Below are 17,002 nucleotides of genomic sequence, written 5' to 3' on the forward strand. Positions count from 1 at the left end.
GACATATGAGAGAAACTGCACTATCCCGGTGTTTCGGTGGCGCTGAGTGTGCGCAGTCTAGGCCGAAGAAAACGCGCTCCATTCTGGGTGGTGGCGTCGTACGGGTATACGCCATCAAATACCTTTCGCGAAAAAAAAAGTAATATCTCATTGACAGCGTAGAATGGTCACTCAGTCGGCGTGCATTATGTTCGACGCACACTATACTTGCGCATTGAAACGCAACATTTCAGGGCTACGTAATTCACGTGCTTTCCTTCCCAAAGTCTGCCATTTCTGTCTCGTCGAACACTTTCTTACATCTTACACAGTGTTAGATAGAAGCACCACGTTTTCCGTCACGAGACATGGTTTTTCACGAGCACTTGATTGTATCAGTCGGCGCACAGAATGCTTTTATACCGGGCTTTAGTCCGCGATCCCATACCTCAAGGCAGAACAGACAAGTTACGGACACTTTCGGGGAATCGTTGCTAGCGCTCCGGTGTCCGATGCGCGCGTTCCAAGTTGATGTTCAGAAAATAAAAAAGTTTCGAGCAGTGCGTGTGCATAAAAAAATTACGGCATATTCACGGGGTGAATGATGATGAATGGGCGAAGCTCCGGAGGGATTCATCGGTAAACTGTGAATCTTCCGTGTAATTCGCCCAGTCGATCATCATGTAAAGACGTGAGAAACGCTGTGTGTGTATATACACAAATCAACTTTTATTTGTTCTTAGACGATGGATGGCTTGCGATGTCCCTTCATTATGACGGCTTTATGGTCTGTGAAATGAAGGGAGAGCGGTTCGTGTATAAGATCTCGCGTCTTTCATCAACTACAAGTACTGCTTTCTAGTTTATAACATCTTGCATCTTTTCATCATCAGCTACAAGTACCACCATCTAGTGAACACTACAAGAACTAAACGAGAGGTGGCTACATACAGGAGACGGTACCGCCATCTAGTGAACACTGCAAGAACTAAACTAGAGGTGGCTACATACAGGGGACGGCACCGCCATCTAGTGAACACTGCAAGAACTAAACTAGAGGTGGCTACATACAGGCTACAGGGGACGCACAGCCCACGCCCTAAGGAGCTTCGCCCCTAAAATAGTAGCAAGAACAGACCTGAACCGCACGTCCGCTGTGGGGTGATCTACGAATGCTGGCACGCCTATAGAAAGCGTACGAAAATGCGGAGATGCACTGTAGACGTGCCTACACGAACACGCCACTGCTATGGGAGATCAAAGTAATCATCGGGTACATACGGAAATACAACAACTACTCTAAATAAAACGCCATGAAGAGTGGCGCAGCATTTGAAGAGGGCGGAGCGCCGCGGCTGCAGTACTGGCGATCGATATTTGGGTCACAGAATCCGAGTACTGCAGACGTGATATAACCGCGAGGGTACAACGTGTGATTAGGGATACAAAATGATGCGGCGCAAGTACTGCGTGGAAGAAACCGTGCGCTACTTCCGTGGGTGCAAGGATACGTGTGCAACGATAAATGCTTGACTGATTTAAGTACACGTTCCCGACACCGCTTTTCATACTCGCCGATCTCTAACTTTGGCGGGTGTATGAATTATGCGCGGAAATACCTTCAGTACCTTCCAAAAAGTGTCCGAAAATCTTGCGACGATTGCTTGCTATTTCTTCGGCATCGTGATGGACGTTGCTCGATCAAAAGAACACTCATGCCATTGTTCTGGTGCCTCGGAGTTAGTGGTTAGAAAGTGAGGCTTGTTAGAGCGATTAAACCACGATTTATTTCATTATTTACTCTACATGATTTGTTTGCCGCATGTTCATTTCCAGTTTTGATCACGAAAATCGAGTTTTGGTGGTAACGCGTTACATGTAACGTCGTTACCGGTAACGCATTGCTTTTTTTGGTAACTTAGTAAAATACTTGCTACAGTTCTAGAACTGCAGCGGGTAACGTACTTACGTTACAAATTCTGAGTAACATGCGGTGTCACGTTACTAGTTACGTTTTCATATTCTAGGCAGAATTTTCTTGAGTCCCCTAAATGGCTTGTTTGTCGCACCGCCGGACAGTTGTCCGCCTGCAGGCTTTGACTAGAGAGGAATCGTTCTGAAATGCGAAGCATTTCTTAGCGAACTTCGGCGACTTTGAGCGCATCTATCTATCTATCTATCTATCTATCTATCTATCTATCTATCTATCTATCTATCTATCTATCTATCTATCTATCTATCTATCTATCTATCTATCTATCTATCTATCTATCTATCTATCTATCTATCTATCTAGCCGCCTACGACTTTTAGCTCTCCTGGCAGTTTTGATAATGGTATCGATACCCAACTTGATATGGCAGAACATGACTTTATGAAGAAGATATTTGACTAGTCATAACATGAAAATCATGAAATGCATGTCAGGAATGTCATGATTTACATTTTATGGTCATGCAGCTCTTTCGGTGGTTTTGTTCACATGGCATGTTGCAAAACTGGTATGGTATGGCATGATTGCATGGCGAACACAAGCGACAGACCATAACATGAAAATCATAACGTGCGTGTCATGTAACAACATAACTTCATGCCATACTCCTGATGCGCTCGCGGCCGTTTCGCTAGTTTCACATGGTGTGTACCAAACTCGGTATTAACGCGAACGGACGACATAGGTAAATGACACATAGAAACATGATAATCATGACATGCCTGTCATGTAACAACATTACACGCTACAGTCATGATGTGTTCGTGGCCGTTTCCCTGGCTTCACATGTACCAAACTCGGTATTACGTGGCGCAACCGGACGACATAGGTAAATGACACATACAAACATGATAATCATGATATGCGTGTCATGTAACAACATAACTTCATGCCATACTCCTGATGCGCTCGCGGCCGTTTCGCTAGTTTCACACAAGCCCAATTTGGTATTACGCGACGTCAATGGTTGACAAAGGTATGTGACTGGTGCAAACATGATAATCATGAGATGCGTGTCGTGTGATACGCATCTCATGTACGGATTTCTGGTCTCTGCGGCTTTCGGTGAGAAAAAAGACAGGCTGCCCGAAGGGAAAGTGCATGGGCCTGTTTACTTCACACCAAGTGATGATTGTCGCGACAGTCAAGGCGCCAATACATTTTGACGTGACGTGGTGTGCGTGCTCGCCGGCGTTCTTTTCGACGCGTCACGCCGGCGTGACGACGCCTGGCGCCGGTCCTGCCATATACTCGCAGGCGCGGGCCACACTGCGTTGGTTTGACGCATGCGCCTTTCAGTGCGTCCGGCACTGAAAAGAGGGAGACGCAGTTTTGTCTGGGTACCGCATCGGCGCGAAATGACGCATGTCGCATTTCGCACCGGTTGCCGTCGGGCCGCACCGACGGACGCTGGTCGCGCCTGGCATCAGACTATAGAGTGCTCGCGTTTTGCTAACGTAGCATCGCTGTGCCCAGCGTGCGCGCGCGTCAACGCTATATTGGAGTGTATTGGGCCCTTTATGATGCGCTCGCGGCCGTTTTTCTAGCTCCACATATACCAAATTTGGTGTTACGTGATTATGAATGAATAAATTCTATGACTGGTGTAAACATGATAATCCTGACACGCGTGTCATCTATGAACATGACAACATATTACACTCAAAGCGTGCTCGTGGCATGTATACTAAATTTGGCATCATGCGACTTGAATAGATGACGAAGGTAAATGACACATCTAAACATGATCATCATGGCATGGAAGTCATGTACGGCATCATTTACCTCCACCTCGTAACGTTCTGCTGACTTTAAAATGACACATCCACCTTTCTCATTCGTGCTTCACACATCATCGATTCCCCACTGTACGTGGGATCTCCTTTTTTTCGTAGAAATCGCAGATAGGAATTCCAAAAACATCTCTATTCCGTGGAGTTCAGGGCGATTGCCACACAGAGCAGCGTAAGCCGCCTTGCCAAGCTGTAGACATATGTTTTTTTAATGGAAGTGAATTGTAGCAGGCGGATTTCTGGTCTCTGCGGCTTTCAGTGCCATAAAAGACAGGCTGCCCGAAGGGAAAGTGCATGGGCCGGTTTACTTCACACCAAGTGCTGATTGTCGCGGTTCGTACGTGGCGAAAGCGAATAACGTCTTCGAGAACCTGCGGCAACATAAAACCGTCGCCTGCAAGTTCGAGTGACAAAGGATCACACTCGCTGAGCATATGTAGCGTACAGTCAACAACCACTTCATCAAATTGGACAAGTTGAGTATGCTAGACTTCAAGCCGAATTTATAAGCGGCTTTTTTTTTTTGTGGAATTCTGGACGATCCAGAAGACAGCCAGTCACTTACCAGTATACAGGTGTCCTACCAATGGAGAGCCTGCCTAAATAAAGTTCTGCACATCATGAACAATAGACGTAGCTTTACTGAAGGGAAAAAAACTGTTATAAAGAATGCGAGTGAGGCGCGAAACCTCGAGCTTTTTTTCTTATGAAGAAAAAAAAAGTTCTTAATTTTTTCTCGATACCTTGGTTGGCTTGGTTTCTCGCTACCCTCTCAATCAACTAAAGCCCGTAAATACCTCTGTCACACCAACACTACGGTTAACTACAGTTATAGAAATTATACGCGCGTACATAACCAGCTAGTACCCCGCGTTTACCCGCCGTTATTGCAAAGCAGGGGGTTAGGAAGAACTTTGGGGGTAGGCTGAAAGGGGGGGCGCCTCTTTGAGCTGAAGGGGGGACCGACCAGACAAACGGTCATTTGAGGCATTGTATGCTATGGCGAAAAAACGAAATTGGGGGGAATTGGGGCATGGACCCCCACGCTTCGCCACTATCGCAAACGGGTGATTCTATAGAAATCACTTCGAAATATGATATTTTCGATGTGATTGATTATTTCATATTTTATGCATACAATACCCGATAATCCGAAAAGGAACTCAGTTTTTTTACTGCATAGTTTATGAGTTAAAAATATCGAAGACATTCAACACGGAGGGATTAATTTCATCAGCAGCCGTCGTCCTCGAAAGTTCATATTGATGTATCACACAAATACTACCATTACAAAAAACACATCTTGTGTACAAATTATATGCATAACACAGAGTTAAGGAACATTGTTCGAAACTTTCAGAGCTAAGAAAGCTATTTTTGAAAATGATCTAAATATGAGAGATTTCATACAAACTTCATACACTTTCCACTTTCTTTTTAAAACCAGTTTTTCTTGTTTCTCGACGCTACGTTTTCGTTTACTGAATTCCTGAGCCAGCGAGGCTGTTCTTGAAGACGGTCGCCTTAACGCTCGCAAAAGTTTGCGGCAAAATATACAGGCTAAATCGTTCAAGAAATGTTGAAGCAAGGATCTTTTTTTTGTGCCTAAGCCATAAAACCTATCCTCAGTATAGGCGTTTTCTGTGTATGTCGTCCGCACATACGCGCCGGCATCAATGAGACACTCGCCATAAGTATTGGTGGCCCAAACGAGACGACAGGAGTGGACCAAAGGACATCTGGTGTCGCAACCATGCAACCTCCCCTTCAATCAAAAAAAAAAAAACAAAGAAAGCGCCATTGCAGGTGCCCGCGACTTGCGTGTGATGGGCAAAATCAGTGCCCAAAGACTATTAGTACCGATTTCGACGATCTGCACTGTAGGTATCGTAAAAAAATACGATAAGCGGAAAAAGCCGGCTATACTGTAAATATCTTGAGAGTTCAGTGTTACTTTCCTTGCTGCTAGCGTGGACTATTAAGTGTAATATTGTGTTTATTGTTTCATTGAGAAAAAATGCTCCTTCATGTGCCACAGAGTCACAAGCCATCACATACAGCAAGCATTGATTGATTGATTTGTGGGGTTTAACGTCCCAAAACCACCATATGATTATGAGAGACGCCGTAGTGGAGGGCTCCGGAAATTTTGACCACCTGGGGTTCTTTAACGTGCACCCAAATCTGAGCACACGGGCCTACGACATCACATACAGCAAGCAACTTTTGGCCACTATAATATTACCAAGGTTTGGTACAGTTGTACAAACATTACTCGTTAGATGAGCATAATAACTATATAATTCTTTTGGGGGTTAGAAGTTTTACTTCAAACGTATATTTGACACATAAAAAATGCTGATTGTGGGTACCTGCAACAACGACACATTGGTTAAAGTTTGTGATTGTGCAGTAACGGCAGAAGTATGCGTTACTTTTTGCGGTTAGGGTAAGGGTAACGCGTTACCTTTTTTTGTAGGTAGCGCGTCAATTTTTTGTTGGAGTAGCGAGTAACATATTTAGTTGGTTCTTTTTGGTAACGGGTACTACTCTGCAAAAACCACATATATGTTCAAGAATTTTCGTAAGAAAATTTTTGTCTTCCCATTATTCCACTGTATTTTCATAAATGTTCAAACGATGGTGATCAGATTGATTTATTATTTGAACTTCCGAAAATTCAACAAATGGTGGTGATCATTATGGCGATGATAACGATGATGCTTGCAAACAGATTTAGAGTGCTCGCGTTTTGCTAACGTAGCATTGCTGTGCCCAGCGTGCGCGCGCGTCATCGCTACATAGGAGTATATTGGGCTCTTCATGATGAGCTCGTGACCGTTTTGCTAGCTTTACATATACCAAATTTGGTGTTAAGTGACGTCAATGAATGACGAAAGCATATGACTGGTGCAAGCATTATAATCCTGACACGCGTGTTATGTAAGAACATGACAACTTACCACGCTTATAGCGTGCTCGCGGCCGTTTCGCTAGCTCCCCATATACTAAATTTGGTTTCACGTGACGTGAATAGATGATGAAGGTAAACGACACATCGAAACATTATAATCATGGCACGGAAGTCATGTGCGGCATCATGTACCTCCACCTCGTAACGTTGTTCTGATTTTAAAATGACATATGAACATTTGCCATTCGTGCTTCGCATATCATCGATTCCCACTGTACGTGGGATCTGCCAATTTTTCATAACTACGAACTTGAATAATACTAGCTTAACTCCTTACGTAACGAACGTGGGCTGACATAAAACTGTAATCAATGCTGAAATGGAGTTGAATTAACATTGGGTCAGTAAAAAAAGTGGAGCTTGTCAGGTTAAACCAGGATAGGCATTTTTCGTTTATAGCTTGCTCTGACTCATGCTCATGAAAATTTCCCTCAAAAGACTTACAAAAAAAATTTCCCAACCGGATTCACTTGGACTCATCAACGCATCAATTCATCTGGATTTGCTTGGGCTCATACTCACGGCTTAATATGTCCGAATAATTCTGAGTATGCCAACTCAAGAATCAGTGACATATGAACATAGCGTTTCTTGATTTCGCTTCAATAAAGCCACTTCGTTTGTAGTCTGGTTGTATGAATGCAGCCTCTCAAACCAACCACTCTTACGCAGCAGTAATCGAGTAAAACTGTGCAAGCCCGTTTCTCGTGAGCACGTTCTTGTAAGCATAACTACTGTTGCGGCGTGCTTGAACAGCTTCAGCTTGAGGTTAAAAATAAGGACGGAATCAATACCACTGAACATGTGCCCATGCGCAGTGAATCTTTTTTAGGAGCGAAGCTCCTGAAGGCGTAGGCTGAGCGTTCCGTCGTAATCGTATGTAGCCACCTCTCGTTAGTTTTTGAACCGTCCGTAGAGGGCGGTACTTGTATGTATAACGAAATGCGTATACGCTGAAAAATGCAAATGGTACGACACTACAGGGCGTTACTTGTAGCATGATAAATAATAAAAGTCACAGCATATCCTTCGAGTGAATGATGATGAGTGAGGCAAAGCATCCGTCATTCCGTCCGTACTTCCGGCCGTTCGTTCGTTCTTGCTTCCATCCATCCGTCCGTCCGTCCATTCGTGCATCCGTTCATGCGTCCATCCGTCCATCCTTTCGTGCTTCCATTTGTGCCCCCATCTGTGCGTCCGTCCCTCCGTCCCTGCGTTCGTCCATGCGCCCGTTCCTTCGTCCACTCGTGCGTCCATCTGTGCGTCCATCGGTGTGTCCGTCCGTCCACGTGTCCATCCATTTGTCTATCCGTGCGTCCATCTGTTCGTGCATGCGCCCGTCCATACATTCATCCGTCCGTCCGTGCGTCAGACAGACAGACAGACAGACAGACAGACAGACAGACAGACAGACAGACAGACAGACAGAGGACGGATGGATGGATGCGGCCAGCGGATGATTCACTGTTTGCCGATAAAAAGTATGATACGCGCAAGGCGGCGGCGGCTCGCGCTCGCTCGCGCTCGAAGACAGAACCCCGATGTGCGAGCGCGCGATGCAGAACTGTGCCGTGAAGTTGTGTGGCGGCGCCGACAAAGTCCCCCCACGAGAACGGGAGATCGAAGCGGCACGGCAGTAGCGTGCGGACCCAGCTTCGCTTTACTCGCCATCATTCACCCCGTGGATATGTTGTCAATTTTCTTCTACCCTGTTTACAAATGTTTAGGCTTCTTTTATTCCGCGAAAACATAAATTTCTCTCTCAAAGAAACCAATACCATTACTCAATTACTCACATCCTCTAACAGCTGTCAGTTTTATTCCGTTTTGCTTGTTATTTGTATGAGTGCCTCTTTATTAAAGCCATTTTGTATATATGCTGATAAGTATGTATCTGTATCATTTCTTTTTTGTTGTGACTTTAATTGCATGCCATTCTTGTACATATTGACGCGTGTGTACTGGTGGACCAAAACGATGATAAGGGGATTTGGCGGACACCAGGTAGTGGAGCTCTGGCTGATTGAAGATAAAGAAGGCGATCTTGCTGTTTGGCTGCTGAGAGTCCCTGTGTCAACGTTTATCTGCCTTTGGTTCACGCTGTACCGTGACAATATGCATCAAACTTTAATTTTTGTGCCTTTCTGTTCATCTGTACGGGAGAGGGAAATTTGTGAAGTGAATTACGCTTTAATTTCGGCCAACATCCATCATTTATTAATCATTAACTTTATTTTTATTATTATTAATTACTAATAATATACGATAATATGGATATTATTATTATTCCGTATCATTTTTCTCTTTTACCTCCGCGTTTATGGTGTTCTTAGGAACACTCACCTTGCAGTTTCCTTCTCGCAGCTTTCTTCTTCCGTCGTGCTGCGCTAAAATCACGTGCTCATGACCATATCTTGCTTTTCAATCGCAACAGCGCTGAATATTTGAGCACACTTGGGAATTGGTTAAAAATGAGAAATGCTTTCAGGTTGCCATCATGAAGACTCCACGAACTCAAAATAAAAGCAAGACGACTGAAAATGGAAAAGTCCGACGACCAAGAAAACGCATAGCTGGAGTGAGAAAGGGGGCAGAGTAAGGCATAGCTGGGTCCTGAGAGCCGATTAGTGAGTCGGGGCAAGGAAGGAGGACTTGGTCGGGAAGCCAGTTGAGAGAGCGACGGATGTCTGGGCGAGGTGCAGGGGTGAGCCCTAGTGGTAAAGGCCGGCAGCGCCTAGAACAAGACGCTGCGCGTGCTCCGATTGCCATCATAAATCTCGGCGCCGTCTCTCCTTTTCTTCCTCTCCCACTCTCTCCCTCTCTCTATGCCTCCCGCTCGTTCTGGCGGCGACAGGAGCAACCTCTTTCCCGCTTTCGCATCGCTTGAGCCATGTCTTTGTTGAGAGAGCGCCGTCCTAGTTGTAGCCCTATGGCGTTTGTGCAGCCGCCAGCCCCCCTTCCCCCTCCTCCACATACCACAAGACCAACCCATCCCTATCTGCTTCCATTCTTCCTCTCCCCCTCTTTCCATTTCCCTATTCTCCCAATTTCCGTTGCCATCAGTGCTCCAGGGTGCCAGGCAATGAGCGGATGCTCGCTTTATGACCGTGACTGTTTGATGATCTTTGGTTGCCACGTTTGTAGGTGGTTGCATTTCGCGGTGGGGCTGTTCTTTTTGTTCGGTTGTGGGTCGAAAGGCTGTAACGGCGGCTTTTGCTTGCTGATACTTGGGAATGGGGAGAGAAGGGTGCGAAACATGGTGGCGTTTATGGAAGACTGGCATTCCCGAGTCCTGCCTTGGCCTCCGTTCCGGAAGAAGATGGATGACTCGGGGGAGGGGTGGGGAGAGAACACCCTTAGAAACTAATTCTCCTTTGTGTTTACGGAACGGCCGTGCATACTCGACCCAAGAGGAGCCGTTGCCACTCTCACCCTAGGCACTGACAGCTTATTGGATATATTCGCTTTACAGGTCAACACACACACAAAAGAAAAGCCTTAAAAATGAAAAAGAAAACCGTCCTCTGTTTCAGCACGTATTATTGGATGACACCAACCGCATTTATACTTTCTGGTACTGAAACAAAGAAGAAGGAAAATGTAACGCGTGAATAAAATAAATATTAGCAACACATAATAAGGGCTGCCTTCTTTTGACAGTGATCGCTTAGTGATTTTACGGGAACATGAGATAACACAGAGTCAATGGCTAATGAATGCGAAGGGAATGTGAGTTACGAAAATCGTGAAAGGAAATATTGAAAGCTCGTAAATTTGGGCGTGCTCGTAATCTAATTTGACGTTTATGGTACATGAAAGGAACGAGCCAAAGAGAGAGAGAGGTGGGCGCAGAATAATTTCCACCTTTCCCCTGAATGTTTTTTTTTGTATATGTGCGCGTGCTGTAAACGTAGAAATGAACTAGAAGAAGGGCAGATTGAATTTCAGAGTAGATGAATACCAATTTCTAATGCGACGCGTGAGCACGGGCGCTACTGTTCGAGAAATATGAGGAAACATTATGTCTAACTAGCGGGTATTGATGGAGAACGCATAATTGGCGAATTGAACAATCCACTTTGGCAAATTATGCAGATAGCCTGCAACAACATACTACTTGAACGTCTCGCTTTTTCTTCCTCTCATTTGTCTGGCGTATTTGGGGGTTTATTGCGTACGTTACACGGTTTAACGAGCGGATGCTTCGTTCACGTGGCGCTGTATTCCGAAACACACGCTAAAACTCAAACAGAGGGTAGAAATATTCAGCGAATGGGGTTCCAGCGTAGCTGCATTAGAAGAGAGAAGGGCCACTTGCAATCTGTGGTGGTGGTGTTGTTCGGCGTGCAACCTTTATGGTGCCGCAATTGTGGCAGTTCTTTTATTGCAGCGTAATAAAGGGCGTCGGATCGAGTGTCTGGTACGCCTCAATATTTCCAACATATATGGCTAGCACAGCAGAGAGCAGCGATTAAAAGTAATATGCAGGGGCGGGTTTTCTTTTAGCGATTTTTGTTCTTCAAAAGCGGAGTAACACAGCGTGTTCAAGACTACATGAATGATCCTAACAGGATCGTTTATCGAGCGCTCAAAGGGCAACCAGAGTTCGAAAAGTTGCGTTAACTAGTGCTACATATCACCGTGGGTAAGGGCGGAAAAGTGCCTCATGACCCGTGCATGATGATTGCGTTTTCGACAGCTGGATATCGGACGACGTTTCCTTAACGACGTTTCGTTATTCTCACTATTTTCTTATTTGAGCGGATAACAGTGGTATTTGTTTTGAGATGATATGTTTTTGCCATACATTGAGTGACTGTTCTACGTTGCTTACTGCGACCTGCCTTTACTCGCGCATATAAAGACTGTGTACCACAAAGCGAGTAACAAAACAGCCCGCATCAGTCGCCTAATTACTCAAGCATGCTACTATTATGGAAGCAGCGCACATTATGGGGGAGGGACGAAATAGAGATCAGCATGCGTTCTTCGCCGCCATGTATGATATTAACGTGGCCACACGGAATGCGTCGTGGCCACGTTGTCCCGTGACACCCGTCACGTGACCCCGTATGTGACCTAGAGACAACGTGGCCAGGCGTGACCATAGTAAAGCGCGCATACGACCTCGTATGTTACCTTAGCACAACGTGGCGAGGCGTCAACATGGTGCAACGTCACAGGTGTTCTGTCACCGCGGTCACGTGACACTTGCCACGTGGCTTGTTGCTTCCAGATGGCCAGATAGGGACGCTTCCTGACCACTTGGGAAAACCGTATGAACAGGTAACTCTTGCATCAGGAGTGAGCATGACGATGCTACGGTCGCACGACTTTAGAAGGTGGCTATCTGAGAGTTCAAATGAGCTACTCAATAGAGACTAGACCACACGAGTGTGTAAGTGCATACTGCTCATCACCAGAGGTGAATAAGCTCGTGATGATGTAATGGACGCTCCTGAAAGCCGTACGAATTTGTTACAGTCTCATAACGAGAACGTGTGGTCGCATAACAGCTGTTCCACTGGGTATACAGATCCATGGCTTCGGCGCAAGGCAGGAAATACAACTACTTTGGAGCTCCTTGAGGGAATCGTGTGACGGCGACATCAAGGAATATGTAGCAACTACGTTATCCTTGCATGAAAGTGAAATGCAACTCTGTGAAGCAAGCATGTGACAACAAGGGCAAGCGAACAAGAGCAACATTTCGTAGCCAGTTAAAAGTCAGCGCTGTCTGAAATGCAAGAGGGGTAGGGGGCACCTTAAACGAATCGTAGCATGGGGAGTTTCGAGCAGAACATAGGCATGTTTTACAACATGAGGCTTCGTGAACGCGTAATTGGTCATGCCTGTAGCTCAGGTTCCTTTGTTGCAGCGGGATAAGGTGTCGCCATTTTTTTGTATTTAGTATAACATTCAGAGCGTAAAATCCGCATAACCAACGTGCCACCCTTTATCATTAGAAATGCAAATTGCCTGTCTGTCTCACAGTGCCCTGGACGCGGAGGTGTACAAGACGGCGGGATGCGTGCTGCCGCCCAGTGGGCGGCGGCGCTCTTCACCGTGCTGTCGTCTGCGCTGCTTTTGCAGACGACGCTGCTGCTACCGGCCGCGACGCAGGCATCGGCGAGTTTTGTGCAGCAGGTAAGTTTCTTTAGGGGCGAAGCTCTTTACGCCGTGGTTCTTTCGTCCCGTGTCGTCGTAGTCGTCCTAGTAGCCAGTTGCATTGCATTGCATGTCAATAAAAACGGTATCGCAGCATATCCACGGAGTGAATGATGATGAGTGGGTTGAAACTTCCGTCAGTCCGTCCGTCCTTCCGTGCTTCAGTGCGTCCGTCCATGTGTCTGTCCGGCCGTGCTTCAGCTTCACCCCACTCGTCATCAATCACGTAGTGGATATGCTGCAATTTTTTTTACCGATTGAAAATACTGAACTGCTCGGCGCAATATATCTATCTATCTATTTACCTATCTAGCTATCTAGCCACTAAAGTGTGTGCGCCTTCATAGTCACCCCCTCAACTTGGCGTGAACCAAAATTAGTATCAGAGGTAAGATGATTTGACGAACATGACGCGCTAGTCAGCGCATGAAGATTATCACAATCCTTTCGGGTACGTCCTCAAACACTTTCCGCCAGGCAGTGGCACACACCCGCAGTTGGGTATACGCTACTGGTGTACATGCGGCTACGTGCCACAGGTGAACAACGCAGTATCTACGCAGGAACGGCGAGAACACACATGGGTAATATCAACGTGAAAGCGTTAAGAAAAAGCTGACATCTGCAGCCTCGACCTGATGGATGCAGTGAATAAATGCAAGGGTCCCGGCAGGAATCAAACCCCAGCATTCTGTATGGCAAACCGAGTATTCTACCATGAAGCCACGCCAGGTCTCGGAATAACTACTTTTCAAATAAACCCTGATGTTAAGCAACGTGAATTGTGGATGCAGTGCTGGCTATCTAGTTTTATAAACATTACATATGTAACCCTATGATACTGTCCTCACGTCAATTATAGTTAGCTGCCATTAGCTCAACTTGATTTATGTAGCAGTGTACAGGGCTACCATCCTCGCGAGCACGAGTGCTTCATATCAGCTTATCGCTTCTGGTGTTGCTACTACTCATATTTATGTTGGAATCCTTGCGCAATTACAAAGAACGGCTCTTATAAACATCTTCTACTGTTCAACATATGTCTGTGGGTGCAACATTCGTACACATATTTAGCGCCATTTATTAACGTGTCCTTCGAGAAAAAAATTACATGGTCACGTTCCCTCCGCATGCTCCCCATAACGTCAATTCCCAAGGTGCGTGTGAACTGGCTATTTTTTTTACTTTGATTTTAAAATTTGTCGCTCAGCATGGGTAATCCAGCACCACCGCAGTGGACCTTATCACAAGTCAACATAGTGCATTGAGTTTAAGAAATTTTCGTCCTGCGTGCAGCATAACTCGCAGAAATTGTTGTCAGGACCCCTCGACTCTAATTCTCACGTGAGTGTTTACGTCAACAACGTGCGCCTGACATAAACCAGCTGTTGTCGCTGAAATGTCTCGAGTTACAGTCTTCCCGTGAAGTCAGGCCTCTTTCAACACGTCACTGCTAGGTCACCCTTTTGATGCCGACACTGAAGTTGTTGTTTTAATGTAGTGGCTCTAAATATATACTGAGTGACTTGCCGACCACCACGGCACTCTTTGTAGGGTTCTCGACACCCATATATAATAGCGGGACAATTATATAGACACTCTCGGCTGGATTTTGCCGCCGGCGTCGGCGTCGCTCACCGTATGTGTATACGTGTCTCTATTTATGAAACTCCAGTTCGCGGAATCGAACTTGGCATCACCGAAACGTGAGTGCGAGCCGTTAGCCACTGAGTTACGGAAGAGCACGTGCCTGACCGTTCAAACGGCAAGCTATTTGTATCTACCACTTACCTCTGGGGCCGGGTATCTAAGGGTGAGGGGGAGCTATCGTGTTTTCAGCATTACCAGCAAGATGGTGCAATGAGCGCACGTCGTCACATAGTCACGACGCGGCGGCGCGCGCTCATCTCCCACGCTTACTTTGCCCCGCGTAGAGAATAGGGACATGAACGCTTGATCGCACCCTTGTCTTGCAATGGGGAGGATCGTACGTTTGCGCTAGCATTTGGGTTTCGACGGAACAATTGTGTTGTAGCTACCAGGCGCACAAAGGTCACTGCAATCGTTGCACAGTGTCTGTTCGCGAAAAGAGCGCGCTTTTCAGACACAGCAAAGCAACAACTGAGACGCTTATTAGCATTCATCTGTACGTGTGAGCACGTTTCGCGCGTTATTTGTGCGTGAGAATCGTGGGGCATGTTTCAATCTACTTGCTATTCTGCGCGTGACCTTCCAATACGTTGATATCGCGTTGATTGCTTCACCTTTGCGGCAAAGCTGGGACTTTTTTTACTTAAAGCAATGATCTGAACATATTTCAGAATTGTGTCAGTAATACTCTAAATAACGAACGAAAAGAAAGAAACATGCCCCTGCATGTGGCACGTTGAAACAACCTTGAGGTCCAGATAACTGTAACTCCCCATATCCTTCCAGTATCGTACTTGCTATAACACACTCTTCTATCGCGTTTTTATGCTGTATGCCTGCACCTGAATGGCACTGATCTTGACACCACAAATTGGGCAACAGTCACAGTTCACACATGATCGACTGTATTCTCGCGGCCTATCTCTACGACTACGGCTATTCCCTGGCCTTTCGCAAAAAGAAGGAACAGTGTTGTGTCATCTGCGTATGGACGCAGCCTTCACCATAACATACTTTTTTATAGTCAAGATGGCCGACAACACCGAGGGCAAGGAGTGTGCCATCGATGAAATTATTGAACGCATTTTAGGTTATGGCCCGTCATACGCGAAGGAGTGGCTTCACCTCAGCGCAGTTCTACATCAAGGGAATGGAAGCGATTTCACTGTCGAGGTGGGATGGAGTCCACGAGGCTTCTTCCATAAGGCAATGAAAGTGCTGTTACATTTTTTATTGCGATAGCAATTATATGGACACTCTCGGCTGGATTTTGCCGCCTGCGTTGGCGTCGGCGTCATGCACCGTATACGTATCTATATATATGAAAACACAAGAAAGAAAAAAATCCAAGAAAAACACTCCAGCGCGTGGAATCGAACGTGGGACCTCTGCATCGTAAAAGCGAGGCGTCAACCGCTGAACCACCCGGAGCACATCCTTCGCCGTTCAAACGGCAAGCTACTTAGATCTACCACTTACCGCTGCTCACGAGCATCTTGTCGGGGGGGGGGGGGGGGAGGAGGGGGTATTGTGTTTTCAGCATTACCAGCAAGATGGCGCAATGAGTGCGCGTCGCCACATCGCGCGGCGGCGCCCGCTCTAATCTCCTACGCGTACTTTGCCCGACCTGGAGAAGCGGAGCGACGCTCCCTCACGCGCCCTTATCTCGCGGCGGAGAGGAGGGGAAGATCGTACGCCTTGGCTGGCCTCGGGCTTTACCTGGAACGAATCTGCTGTAGTTACCAGGTGCACAAAGGTCACTGCAAACATTGCAGTGACCTTTGCGAAAAGTGCGCGCTTTTCAGGCACAGCGAAGTAACAAATGAGACGCTTATTCCCGTGCATCCGTACCTGTGAGTACGTTTTGTGCGGCATTTGTGCGTGAGGAACGCGGGGCATGTTTTCATCTGCTTTCCATTCTGCGCATGACCTTTCAACTTGTTGCTATCGCGTTCATTGCTTTGCCTTTCCGGCAAAGCTGTGACTTTTTTTTTCTCAGACACCGGTCTGATTCGTTGTTTGGGATGTCAAACGTGAAACTGTCATGTCGGCTCAAACAGCGACATTTCTCTCCTCCTGTGTAAGTTTCTTTCCCACTTCCCCACAGGGCTGAGCCCCTGAATAACCTCTCTACTTTTCTTATTAACTTTCTCTTATAATCTTATTAACTTTCTCTTATGAATACGCATCAAATCACGCGCAAACGTATTCGCGAGCTGATTCACTGTGCAGTCCTGTTCTCCGGAGACACTTAAAAAAAAGCGATGTGCATGCCGCACCAGGCTGGCATTCACAGCGGCTTTGGCTTGATTTCTCAGTTACTACTCGTGTACTCGTATCGCTTCCCAACTCGCTTTCTCGGTGCACCTCGTTATCTGCCTTTATCGATTATTGCGCTCGCTCTGTTTAGTGAGTGTTTTCTTTTTAACAGAGGAGCAGCGCACT

The 17,002-nt window shown here is 46.3% G+C and overlaps 1 protein-coding gene across 2 annotated transcripts in view; it reads left to right on the top strand.

The window, feature by feature from the left end:
- The window catches only part of LOC119179251 (glutamate receptor ionotropic, NMDA 2B-like), a 207,174-nt gene that overhangs the window by 126,883 nt on the left and 63,289 nt on the right, over positions 1-17,002 (top strand). For both annotated transcript variants that reach the window (XM_075869078.1, XM_075869079.1), the window contains one exon: positions 12,734-12,886. In XM_075869078.1, the coding sequence (XP_075725193.1) occupies positions 12,767-12,886 (120 nt within the window). In that variant the 5' untranslated portion in view covers positions 12,734-12,766. The remainder of the gene's footprint in view (positions 1-12,733; positions 12,887-17,002) is intronic.

The sequence above is a fragment of the Rhipicephalus microplus genome, chromosome 7, assembly GCF_043290135.1.
Source record: "Rhipicephalus microplus isolate Deutch F79 chromosome 7, USDA_Rmic, whole genome shotgun sequence".
NCBI classification, from domain to species: domain Eukaryota; kingdom Metazoa; phylum Arthropoda; class Arachnida; order Ixodida; family Ixodidae; genus Rhipicephalus; species Rhipicephalus microplus.